This window comes from Quercus robur, chromosome 5, assembly GCF_932294415.1.
Source record: "Quercus robur chromosome 5, dhQueRobu3.1, whole genome shotgun sequence".
Classification (NCBI taxonomy): domain Eukaryota; kingdom Viridiplantae; phylum Streptophyta; class Magnoliopsida; order Fagales; family Fagaceae; genus Quercus; species Quercus robur.
The window spans coordinates 15,710,579-15,723,947 of NC_065538.1; the positions used below are offsets into that span (position 1 = coordinate 15,710,579).

The 13,369-nt window shown below is 32.1% G+C and overlaps 1 protein-coding gene across 1 annotated transcript; it reads right to left on the bottom strand.

Annotated features, from left to right (window-relative positions):
• Window positions 1-367: 367 nt before the first annotated feature.
• Window positions 368-1,624, bottom strand: LOC126725258 (LRR receptor-like serine/threonine-protein kinase IOS1). The gene is made up of 3 exons (XM_050429827.1): window positions 1,466-1,624; window positions 1,179-1,371; window positions 368-957 (listed from the first exon to the last, which is right to left on the bottom strand). Exons 1-3 carry the CDS (start codon window positions 1,536-1,538, stop codon window positions 558-560), a joined length of 666 nt encoding a protein of 221 aa, XP_050285784.1. The 5' UTR covers window positions 1,539-1,624; the 3' UTR covers window positions 368-557.
• Between the last annotated feature and the right edge of the window lie 11,745 nt (window positions 1,625-13,369).

Sequence of the window (13,369 nt, forward strand, 5' to 3'; positions counted from 1 at the left end):
CTTCGTGACGTTTCAACACGGCTCCAATAACAATAGCCAATTTGAAGGTTTAACTTTAAGAATAGCATTAGCAGCGGTGGCTTTCCGCCTATAGCCTAAAAATTGAAGTGAAACGTTGGTTTCATATTGTTATACTTTATAATATACCAAAACAAAGTCATTTATTTCATTGTAAAAGATGAATCGACCAATATGATAAATTTAGGAAAATATTACAAACATATAGTCTATTAGGACAGTAAATAGGTACAACTTTTAACAAACACATCATGTGTTCCATTGAAGTCCAATAATTAACAAGAGTTAACAATTAAAGCAAATAGTAAAACTTAGGTACAATGATCATTAGGTTTTTCATTTAATATCAAACAAATAACAACATTAGATTTAATTTTTATTGAGAAAGCTAACATTATTTATCTTCATTAATCAATAAAATCATGTATTTGAATCTAATTGAAGAATGTAATGTAGAGAATTTCAGGAACTATACTTGACTTTTGCCCCAATTCAAAGACAGTTTAAGATCCAATATACCAATCTCATTTTTGGACAAGTTACCTTGTTGAAGGACTGAGTTCTGTAATCATATTCATATTGACCATTTCAATTGAATAATTTGATTTACCCTCCCTTTGAGCTATTTCAGATGTCAAACACTCCTTTAGTTTAATCACCACCTCACTCATGGTTGGCCTTTCAATGGAGGTGGAAGACACACAAGCCATTGCTTTTTCAACAACTTTCCAAGCAGAGTTAACATTGAAATTTCCATGCAACCTTGGATCAACAATATTTTGAATATCTCCTTTATCAACCATGATTCTCACCCATTGGCTTACGTGATTATTTTCACAGGATCTTTCTATCACACGTTGACTTGTGATTATCTCCAAAAGAACAACTCCAAAACTATAAACATCACTTTTCTCAGTCAACCTATATGAAGTGGAGTACCTGCAAGCCAATGCATGTCATACTTAAAAAAAAAAAAAAAAAATTGTAATTATTAGAAGTTTAATTTTCAAGTCATTCCCATTTGTCTTTAACTGGTATAAGGTTTGTATCTATTTTCTTTTTTGAATTGGTCACATGCTTGGGATCACTGATGCTTATAATGCATTTAACGAAATGAATTTTGAAGATGAGAAATAATCTTAAGTAAAAAAAATACTCACTCAGGGTCGAGGTACCCAGGGGTGCTGGCAACACTAAAAGTTGAGACATGAGTGCCACCAGCAGTTGGGAAAATTTTGGAGAGACCAAAATCAGCTATTTTGGCATGAAAATTTTCATTCAGCAAGATGTTTGTAGTCTTCACGTCTCTATGTATTATAGGTGGTTTACATCCATAATGCAAATACTCCAATCCTACATTTTATAGTCCAAATCATTTTTAGAAAAAATAAAATGAAATCTTATTAAAGATAAAGTTAAGCAAATCAACTCATCACTCATGGCTAACCTTGTGCTGCGTCCATTGCAATATTCAGCCTTGCTTCCCAACTCAAGATGTTGTTATTCTTACCTGCATCCATATATGAAATTCCTAAGCGTTTCTAGTTGTGTGATTCAGTTAAAGTAATCTTGATCATGCGAAAATTAATGCAAGAAAAATTTAGAAAGGGAATAATTAACAAGAGTTAACAATTAAAGCAAATAGTAAAACTTAGGTACAATGATCATTAGGTTTTTCATTTAATATCAAACAAATAACAACATTAGATTTAATTTTTATTGAGAAAGCTAACATTATTTATCTTCATTAATCAATAAAATCATGTATTTGAATCCAATTGAAGAATGTAATGTAGAGAATTTCAGGAACTATACTTGACTTTTGCCCCAATTCAAAGACAGTTTAAGATCCAATATACCAATCTCATTTTTGGACAAGTTACCTTGTTGAAGGACTGAGTTCTGTAATCATATTCATATTGACCATTTCAATTGAATAATTTGATTTACCCTCCCTTTGAGCTATTTCAGATGTCAAACACTCCTTTAGTTTAATCACCACCTCACTCATGGTTGGCATGAAAATTTTCATTCAGTAAGATGTCATGGGTTGTATTATCCGGGGCCACCCAGTTGAATGTCATGGGTACACTTGCATTTATTGCTGTGGAGGCAGTATCCATGACCACTGATGGCGGTTGGAAATCATTGTGAGTTATGCCATCCACTGTAAGCGAAGTACTTATTGGTGTCCAATCAACCATGGCCGTAGGGGGGGAACCACATGCGATCAAAAACATCGTCTTTGTACCTAAATGTTTTCCAATAATGCATGTTAGAAAATATTGAACTTCAAAGTTTTTACAAAAATCATTGTATGGTATAAAAATATGACTCACCTATATGTTTGATTGGTTAATGTACCAAAATCAAGCCGCACGAAAGTTGACAATGATCCAGCTACAGTGACATATGTGTCATTTTTCAATGGCCTAAGTTCTAATGCAGAAATAAACGGTACACCATGGCCCGTGTTCACCAGACAAAAATCAATATGATCTAATTTTGGGACATGTATGAGCTCTGCATAGATGAATGTGGATTCATCGAGTAATGTCACTGAATCCCACTTATTAGCATCAATATACAGGTCGAATGCTGGAGGTTTACTTTGGGCATCATAATTCGCATACAAGAAACTCCCTCGGATCAAGTATCTGGTGCCACTTGTAAGACTTATTGTGTAACAGTTTCTGGTTTCTTGAGGAAAGCTTCTGACATAGTTATACTCCTGTTCAAGGCTATTTTGTTTTGTACACAGGTGATATGCTCATACTTACACCAGTGTCTGTGAACGTTGCATCTGATATGTAATTGATGCCTGTTATTGGCTCAGTATAGCTTGAATTAGCTGGTAGCCCACAATCTAAGCTAATGAAACCTGACCAAAAATAGAGAGAGACCTTAGCCATATGGCCAATAATTAAGAGATAATATATATTAAAACTGATAGACTTAGATAACGATACCTGATTGATCCTGGCCATGAACCAAAAGTAGAGAGAAACCAGCAAGCAATGCAAAGAGAAAATGATTGAACATCCTTGTAACCATTTTCAGGTTCTTCTTGCCCGGGAACAGAAAGCCGCTAGGCTTATAATTAAGTTTATAGCTAATATATTATAGGAAGTAGAATATATAGCAACTTAATCATTTGTTCTCATTGGTAAGAGGATGATATTCTATTGCAAAAATGCCAGGGCATTGTCAAATTGTTTAATCAAGTAGTACTTTTCATGTTTATTCCTTGTAATTACGTACTGTACCCGTTAATCAATGATAATGTGAGTGGTAAAATTAACCAAAAACAGGAGTGTGAACAAGTTAATCAAACATAAACCATTCCAATGGAATCTCAAATAGAGTCAAAATCTTCTATCTCAAACTCTCTATACCATTTCTATACTCCACGAATTAAAATGTGCCACGTGTCCACTAATTCCTAAATTCACGCTTAAAAAGAACTTTCTTAAAAAAAAAAAAAAAAAAAAAACTCACGTTATCCCATCAGGCCATCACCGGTCACCACCGTCAACTCCAGCAAAACCACTAATAAGAGACAACCACCACCAACTTCATTGGCACATCTTGGTGGCATTGATGGCAAGAAGAAGAGGAGCAAATTAGAGGTGGTGGTGATGTTCTGAGAGCAAAGGGGATGGGACTAGTGTTGATGACAAGAAAATGAAGAGGCCGAGGTGGTGGCAATGGGGGGCAACCTGTTGTACCTTTCTAAGAACAAGGCAGAGCGATGGGTTCATGGGGGTTGGCAAACTCACGTAAGTGGGATGTGATGATGTTGGGTGTTTTTTTTTTTTTTGCTTTGGTAAGTGAAATAAGAAGCATGAATTTAGGAATTGGTGGACACGTGACACATTTTAATTCATGGAGCATAGAGTGATATAGAGAGTTTGAAACAGGTGATTTTGACTCTCTAAAATATCTCAAAAAAAAATAAAATTCATAAAAGTTGACTATATATATATATTGAAGTAAGTTAATAGGCAAAGTCTTAAGAAGAATGGTGCCCACGTTGTTAACTCCATCGCAAGTTGTATGTGCGTATTTGTTGGCTTGCATACACACCAGTGGCAAATGGTCCCTATAGACTATTAATTATAGTCCATATTAGTCCGTTAGAGTTTTAATTAATTTATTGGGTTAATTTAGTTTTTTGGTGAACGTTGAGTTTAAAAAAAAAAATCCATAGAACTAATTTAACCTTTTTTTTTTTATATAGAATTTAAATATGCTACCCTTTCGATGGATGACGACCGTTTATTGTAAGTTTAAATAAATATATGAACAAAAATTATATTATTAATATATTTTTTATTTTTGCTTTTTATGATTCTAGACGAGCGTTAGTCTAACCAAATTATTGGTGGCTGCCAATTGTGTCTTCATTCATATATTGAGCTACTTTTGCATCTTTTTCTTTCTCTTTTTTAGAGAGAACAAAAAAAAAATAATAAATAAAAAAAAAGTTTTATGTAATTTTGTGTATGTTTGTTTTAATTTATTAATTGTATATTTTGTTATACACACAAATAATTGGCTGCAAATTATTCATTTAATTAGTTACCACTTTTTTTCTTTTTCTAAGTTTACTGCCAAAAAGGAAAATGACTGTTAATTAAGCTTCTAGTTGGAATAGCAGATTCGATTATTATGTGATGAAATTTTCGTATTAGATATATCAGAAGAATAAAAACAAAGGGCAGTGGGGTTGTGGGCATCCTACGCATGAACTAGACGTAAAAGACCAAAACCACCAATCAACATCATAATAATTTCTTGTTATTGAAAACGTAGTTGCTACTAAAGTACGTACCAATAAAGATAGAATCTCTTATCGACATGGTCAAATTTACTTATTTAGTACTCATGGTCATGGTACCTACAAAATTCTTATAATTATACTCCAAGTCAATGTGGACATAAGTAAAACTCTGTAGTTTGACTTAGCCTGGCAGATATAAATCCCAAGCCTTAATACAACAATTGGAGTACTACTTGTACTGTGTGAAAGGGTGTTGCTGGCTTCATAAACAAGTAGAAAGTCCAACAAGTTACGGTGACATATATTGTCATATAAGGGCTGACGTCTCAGCAACTACTCGGAATTTCATTAGTGAAGTCTTTAAACAATAATCAAATGCAACTTGTTCACAAACCAGCGCAATGGATTGTAATATATATCAAAATAATATCTGAATTTCGAGAATATGAACATTTTTTCTTTCGCTGAATTAAAGATATTATTTAACAAAAACAAGTGGGGGGCTGAACCTTCACCATCTTCCACCACCTTGTCAAACATCATGAGAGGGAGGTTCTTACAGGCACAATTTATTCAATAAGTCTTCGTCAACATTTTGAGATTGATAATTGATTGGCAAGTTTTTGACTTTCCATGCTCCATAGCTGATAGCACAAATTTAGGGTATACTTTCGTTCAATCAAATTTACGCACAAAACGGTAGTGAGAACTTTATCAAATCATCTTGAGTAGAATTATATAAAACAAATGAATAGTTGAATTTTCTTGATATGGTTTGTTTTACCGTTTAAAGGGGGAAAAATCTTTAATTTGGTAGCAAAGTTAAATATAATAATTAAAAAAAAAAATGTAAGGCTAGTAGAAACAAACACACATAATTAAGGTCAAATTTATGTAAAGATTACTGTTCAATGATCAATTAGGTGGTTAATTATCCAAACAAAGGGAGAAGAGAGAGTGACGACTACTAAACTAAGCGAGATGGAAAGACCGACCTAGCGAAGATGTGCTCCAATTTTTGCAACGTAAATTGTCTCTCATCAAACTCAAGGAAAGAGAAAGATTGAGAATGAGTGATAAGAAACTTTTTTTTTTTTCTTTTTGAAAGAGTACATTTCAACATCTGAAATCTACTTTAAATTATTGTACTCTTTATTATCAAACTAAGATGTCAATTGATTTTTAGTGTAGGTAAAAAGTAAATATCAGATCTCTAAGCCTTTTTTTCCCAATAGTTTAATTTTTGGAAAAAAAATAAGAAAAAAGCATTAGGTCAAACTTATTTAGTTATATAACATATTTTTTGGAACTTGAGTTTCAATAAAACTCAAGTTTACGAAACTCGATTTATAGGCATTATGGCAATCTAATCAAATATAATGTTTGGAACTCGAGTTCCAAAAAACGTGCTACATAACTAAATAAGTTTAATCATGTGCTATTTAACAAATTTTTCTAAAAATTATGCTATTTAGCAAATTTTTCCTAAGATCTCTTATTCAATCATTAAACATTTTCTTAGTTGAAATAATTAGGACTTACAAGTGATAAGAAACTTAATTAGATGCTACAAAACCGGTAGAAAGATTTTAAAAGTTAGAAACAACAAATTGCGAAATTATTGAAGACAAAATGAGATGGCCTACTTAAGAAAATGAAGAGTCGTCCCATGGGCCAAACTAACCCAACATGTTCGGGTTGACCAGTTTTCATTATTGATGAAGTTAAATATTATCAGAACCACCTAAAACATATTTTCGTAGGTTCTAAGAATACTTATTTTAGAAAAGCAAAACCATACATACAGTAGACCAGGTCTTTCTCCCCTCTAATGACTTCCACGAAATGAGCCACATGCTTGTACAATTTATTAGTTCGATATAAGTTGATAGACGGAGAATATCTGCCATTGCAAGTATATATTATTTATGAATAATTCATTCAGTCTCCAATGAAAACTACAGTCAATGTTACCCTATATATATAGAGGCTTCCCTAACAATTTCATAACAATGAAGATATCATGGTGGAGTACAATTTAGAATTGGTTAACGAACAATAATTGTCTTGAGATTCTGTTACACTAGTATTTATGAGCCCTAATGGAAATCGCCTTATTATTTATTTAAATATTCTTTTATAATTCCCTCTTACAAAAACAGCCAACCTATTGACTTTTACGATTTGACTTGTGAGGCGGAGTCATAAATATTCTGAATATTTCAATGTATATATGTGTGTGCGCGCGCACTATGGCCTTCAAAATTGATTTATATGTGTGTAAAGATAATTTTTAGTATATAAAACTCGCAGTTTTCAATCAAAATTGTATCATTATTTTTATTTTATTTTTTTATGATGGTTTATAATCAACAATCTTATTCCAACTCTTAACTTTTTCAATTAATTAAAATATTAAAATAATATTAAATAAGACTAAAATGACCTGATTTTTCATTATAACCAAAAATTAAAATCATTTTACATTTTTCTTTTACACTATATATGCTTAATAGATTACGACAAGATACCGTCATGTTTTCTTATTTTACACTTGTTCTTTTTGATCAAAAATGGGTAAAAAGTGTAATTTTTTCTTATTTTAACACATATCTATTAAGCTTGATTGGCAAATTTTTATATGCGTCTATTAGTTATAAAATACTTCATTTGCATGTCCAAACTTTTTATAATATTTTTAATTAGTATTTTTATTTTTCTTTGTGTTAACGCAGATGTCCAAAGCTATTCTAAAATTGACTATTCCCCCAAGTACGTATAGTCCCCATGTCTCATACACATCAAGTAATTACATGTCTATTAGTTACAAAATACTTCAATGGCATGTTGAAATTGTTTATAATCTTTTTACATTAGTATTTTTATTTTACTTTTTGTTAACGTTATCCAAAGCTATTATAGAATTTACTATTCCCTTGAGTATGTGGAGCCTCCACGTCCCACACACATAGATCATATAAGATCTTAAGAACCACTAGACCAACACTCTATGAATTTTTACACTACTATATATAACATAACATATAGCATATAAATGATTTAACAAATTAGTGGAACCTCTCAAAGATAAATTTATAGCTCCGCTACTACTTGTGATATCTTGTTTCTATAAATAAATAAATAAAATACTTGGTATATATACTTGTATAACATTTTAATCATATAATACTTCAAGAGTACAATAATATTTGATTCCCTACACTCACATAATAGTGGGTTTCACTATTTGTGCGAGGAAACAGAGTACAACGTTAATGTACTCATGGAATATAGCATAATCTTTTCCATATAGATTATGTTTGATTATAGATTAAATGATTATGTTATACAAATGCGTGTTGAGTCCCATATTGAACATTACAATGAAGCTCAATTATAAGTAAATAACCAGTGATTTTGGATATTGTTATAAATTAGATATGTGTAGGTATGTATGTTTTGTACATTACAATCGATTGGATTGGGGACAAGGTTTTATTAAGCACACCACCAATAAAAATAAATAAAAAATAAAAACCCTCCGAAATTTTGTAGTATTTCTTGAATCAGTATTTGTCCAATTATTTTATATTTTATTGATTACTTTTAATGTTCCCTTAGGCAGGATGTAAAATCTTAGCTCCATCATTCACCTTGGCTATATGTTTTACCTAGCAAACCATAACCAATTATAATACCAAGATTTAGATAATCAAACTTGATTGATATCTTAGGCGCATGAACTAGATATAGAAGGGCAAAGTTGTTGACATGCATCCTTAATACTCTAGAGTCTCTAGAGGCCAATTGGAGTGTCTGAAAGGGTGCTGCCCTCTTCATAAACAAGTAAAAGAATCCATTTAATTTCCATTGGGGCGCATCAATAGGCGCTATCTAGCGCAGTATCAGGAAAACCCTACTTTTAGGGTTCAGTCTAATATGCTATTTAATTAAGTACACTTTTGCCGTCCAGAAACCTAGCTTAGACAAGGACGTGGCGTCCCCAAAACTAGCGACCCATACAGAAGATATCTAGATACCCTTTCTATGCATTCGTATAGTCGTAATATGCTTGCATGGATGGAGGATAGTCCATCACTGTTATTTGATTAAACACAAAATTTAGAAATTTATAAAAAATAATCCTAAGAAACTTAAAAAAAAAAAAAAAAACCTTAATAAGTAATACTTGAAGGAAAATTAAGAAATAAGAGAATAAGAGCTTTTCTATGGAAAAAAAAAAAAAAAAAACAAAAAAACAAAAAAGAGAGAGAGAATAAGAGTTTTCAAGCAAAATGACTTTTATTCTTGATCTTCTAATGCATTTTTGGGTGTCCAATTGTCCATGCATGTGTCTCCTTGGTTTATTTTTCTTCAAAATTTTGGTGGGTAGTTTGTAAATCATTATTTCTTTTTGAATGTTGTCCAATGGTTGGTAAAATTAAAAGATCAAAAATCTAACAACTCGTTTATAGAGTGGTTTTACTTGTACCTATACTTTTCTATTTCTATAACTATAACTCCATGATGAGTCTTTTCAATCATGAGTATTTTCAAATATAGGTTTTGCAACAAAAAGCAATATGATTTTTTAAAGGACTATTGGTTTTTGTTCATTGAAAAGGAAATTATTGTGAATTTACCATAAAATCAATCATTGATTTTTTTCAAGATTTAAAAGCACACTAAATTATGTTTTGATAAATGACTGGTTTAAAAAGCATTGTGAAATAACTATCTTGTGTCTTCTTTTGATTACATATGATACTAGTTTTATTTTAGTAGAATATTTAGTCTAGAATTAAAAAAAAAAAAAAAAAAAAAAAAAAACATGGTTCATTTATTGCCCCTCAAAGTTGAAATCTTGGTTCCATCTTTGATTAGGAAACCAAAAAACAATAGTAATATTGCAAGAACTAGATTATCATTACCAGATTGATTTTGGGCATGAACCAGAAGAATATGTGGCAAACAGCCAAGGACTGGAGAGATGAAATGTTTGAATCTCCCCATCACTTTCCTTATTGGAACATAGCTAAGGACATGTTTCTGCCATCTTATATATACGTACTTATATATAGCATTTATAGTTAAAATCATGGTTTTAAAAATTGGTACGGTGAAAGAACCGAAAAATGACCTAATTACTAGCTTTCTGGTCAGATCGTGGTCCAACCGATGGTCGAACCAGTGACGTTATAAATAATTTAATTATTATTTATTTAAATTATATAAAAAATTAATAATTTTTTAATATACTAAAACTAACAAACCAATAGTAATAAATATGTTTCCTTCCCAAACATACACAGTTATAACATCTTTTATAGAATGGGTCATTCTACTGTACCCCTCTTCTTTTAGGGGGTACAGTACCCTCTTTAATCTTGGCCATAGATTTTACACATTTGAATCCTAGCCATTTATTTATTTTTAATGAAAAACCAGTTACCAGTTAAGTAAGTAATATATAAAAGCAAGAATACACAAACAAACAAACTAGTGTTCTCTCTCTTGCATCTTCTCTCTCACGTCTTCTCTCTCAAACTGAAAACCTAGTGGGTGTTCCTTCTTTTATTTCAAAATACAAAACAATGCATCTCTACAATGCTTGGCTTCCACCACCGATGGCCCAAGAGAGAGAAGGACTCATTCTCTCGGATCGGGTGCTTCGTCTATAACTCCTTCAAACCTGATGACCTAGATTTTGTCTACTCCACTATCAAATGGATCTCTATCATCAACCTGTGAGATTTCTTCAATTCTCTTTACTCTTAATATTTTTTTTAGTCTTATCAATTTGTATTTGATATTGGGTCTCTCTTTTCTTCTTTTATTTATTTTTTCTCATTTTGACTCTAAATTTTTGGGTATTTTTAGCTTTTTCAGTATCATTTCAATTCTGGGCATGTTTTGTTTTTCCTTATCTTAATTCAAGTTGAAAATTTGTTTTGTTTTGTTTTGTTTTGTTTTTGTCTCTAAAATTTGGTTATGCCTTTTGTTTGCACGAGTAAATAGCAATAATTTGCTGGCTCTGAATTGTGGATTATTAGATGCCCATTTGATCGATGATTGAGTTATGAAATGAATCACTGACGATGAGTATTGGGGTTTAAGGTAAAGTGAGACTACATAAAGAGCTGTTCTTCACTTATGGTTTGGCCCTTTTCCTTTTTGTTTCATTTTTCATATAAAAAGCTAGTTTTGCTTATATTTCGTCCTACCTAACCATGTGAGTTGTTGGGGCTATTTGGATGACATTTATCTATGGAACTGTGCTAATTTCACTAGGAAAAAAATGTGTTTTTATTTTTTATTTTTTATTTTTTTAAAGTTAAATTAATTAAGCAATAGTGATAGAAGACCTTTAGGGGTTGATTTGTGAAATGCAATAGATAATGAACTTGTTTATCTGTCTTGATATTGAGAAATGGAGGAATTTCTAATTATCTACTGAAATGCTAGCTGTAAAGTATGCCTTAGCTTGTGTCAAGGAGCACGGAAAATTGCGAGGGAGTAGAGGGATGACTATTGCAATTGTGAAAAATTTGTAGCCATACCATTCATGCTTTGTTTTGATGGGTTAGTTTTGAAACTATCCTAATGGGATTGAACTGAAAACCTTGTGAAACATACCATTGAAAATATCCTAATTGGAATGAACTAAGTTCCTTGATAAAAATCTACCCCTTTATAAGTTATGACTAAGAACCTACTCCTAATCCAGTGGTACAACCAAAGACTAATCCTTTATTGATGGGTTTATTAAATAAGTTTAATTATTTTTAAAGCAATATCTAATTTTAATAACTCAGCTTATCAATATGAATAATTTATTCTTTGTTACTTTTTCAACCTCATTTTGTGCTTGACTGAGTACTGGTTCCTTATTCTTTGTTTCCTTTTCAGCCTCATTTATTCTTGAGCTGTTATATGCTACTCCTCAGAAACCCCAACTATTAAAAATACACAAGGGTTTAAAAGCAGAGAAAATGAAAAAGCCTTGTAGTTAATTTGGAATCATTATCATGTTATTTGGGGTTTCCAAGGATTAGCACATAACAGGTTAAGAATAAATAAGAAGAATTAGTCTGACAGATTTTTATTATGGTTTTATCTGCTCATAAATTTGGCTGTTTTTACTTGTTTCTTCTTTCCCTCTCCCCCCCCCCCCCCCCCCAAGAGAGATGTAGATAGTGCACTGGAGCAAAAATAGATAAGAGGGAGAGATAATCAAGTTATCTTTGTGTTTATAAAATTCTGTCAAGAGAAAAGACAATGTAGTCCAAGGATGTTGAGCACTTTTAATCAGTTATTCAAAATATTGATAGTTTTAGCTATTTCATGTCTTGTAATTTAATTGTAGTTGTTTAACAATTAAAATATTGAACAACATTTTAAAGTCTCATGTGGTCAATTTTGATTTTAGCTTTGATTTTATCACTTTTAAAGACATGGCAAGCATGAGTGGAAGGTAGAGTTAATTGACAATAATTTTCTGCCTCATGAAGCAAAGATTATAAAAGGGATACCTCTTAGTGTTTATGAATCACAGGACAAACAGGAGTGGTTACCCTCAAACCATGGCGAATACACCACTCGGTCAACCTATAAATTGCTAGCAAGGAATGACAGAAATTTGATGCCAAGCTGCTCATCAGGGGAAAGGAGTACACAGTTATGGAAGGGGATGTGGCATCTACAGGCTCCTTACAAGGTCAAGCACCTGATTTGGTGAGCAGCTGGTGAGGCTTTACCAACTCTGCATAACTTGTTGCGTAGAGGTGTGGTTAAGTATTGCTTGCTGTTCGAATTGTAAATCTGATGGTGAGGAAACTATCCATGGTCTATGGAGCTGTCGAAGATAATCAAACTTGATTGATATCTTAGGCGCATGAACTAGATATAGAAGGGCAAAGTTGTTGACATGCATCCTTAATACTCTAGAGTCTCTAGAGGCCAATTGGAGTGTCTGAAAGGGTGCTGCCCTCTTCATAAACAAGTAAAAGAGTCCATTTAATTTCCATTGGGGCGCATCAATAGGCGCTAGCTAACGCAGTATCAGGAAAACCCTACTTTTAGGGTTCAGTTTAACATGCTATTTAATTAAGTACACTTTTGCCGTCTAGAAACGTAGCTTAGACAAGGACGTGGCGTCCCCAAAACTAGCGACCCATATAGAAGACATCTAGATACCCTTTCTATGCATTCGTATAGTCATAATATGCATGCATGGATGGAGGATGGTCCATCACTGTTATTTGATTAAACACAAAATAATCCTAAGAAACTTTAAAAAGGAAATAAGAGAATAAGAGCTTTTCTATGAGAGAGAGAGAGAGAGAGAGAGAATAAGAGTTTTCAAGCAAAATGACTTTTATTCTTGATCTTCTAATGCATTTTTGGGTGTCCAATTGTCCATGCATGTGTCTCCTTGGTTTATTTTTCTTCAAAATTTTGGTGGGATGTTTATAAATCTAATGTACACTTAAAAAAAATGTTCATTATTTCTTTTTGAATGTTGTCAAATGGCTGGTAAAATTAAAAGATCAACAATCTAACAACTCG

Bases quoted from the DNA above. Each gene is read 5' to 3' on its own strand.
- LOC126725258 (XM_050429827.1), bottom strand. From the start codon at position 1,538: ATGGATGCAGGTAAGAATAACAACATCTTGAGTTGGGAAGCAAGGCTG. The intron at 1,372-1,465 runs GTTAGCCATGAG...TATAAAATGTAG, and splicing joins TGCAATGGACGCAGCACAAG to GATTGGAGTATTTGCATTAT. The intron at 958-1,178 runs GTGAGTATTTTT...ATTGGCTTGCAG, and splicing joins CCTGGGTACCTCGACCCTGA to GTACTCCACTTCATATAGGT.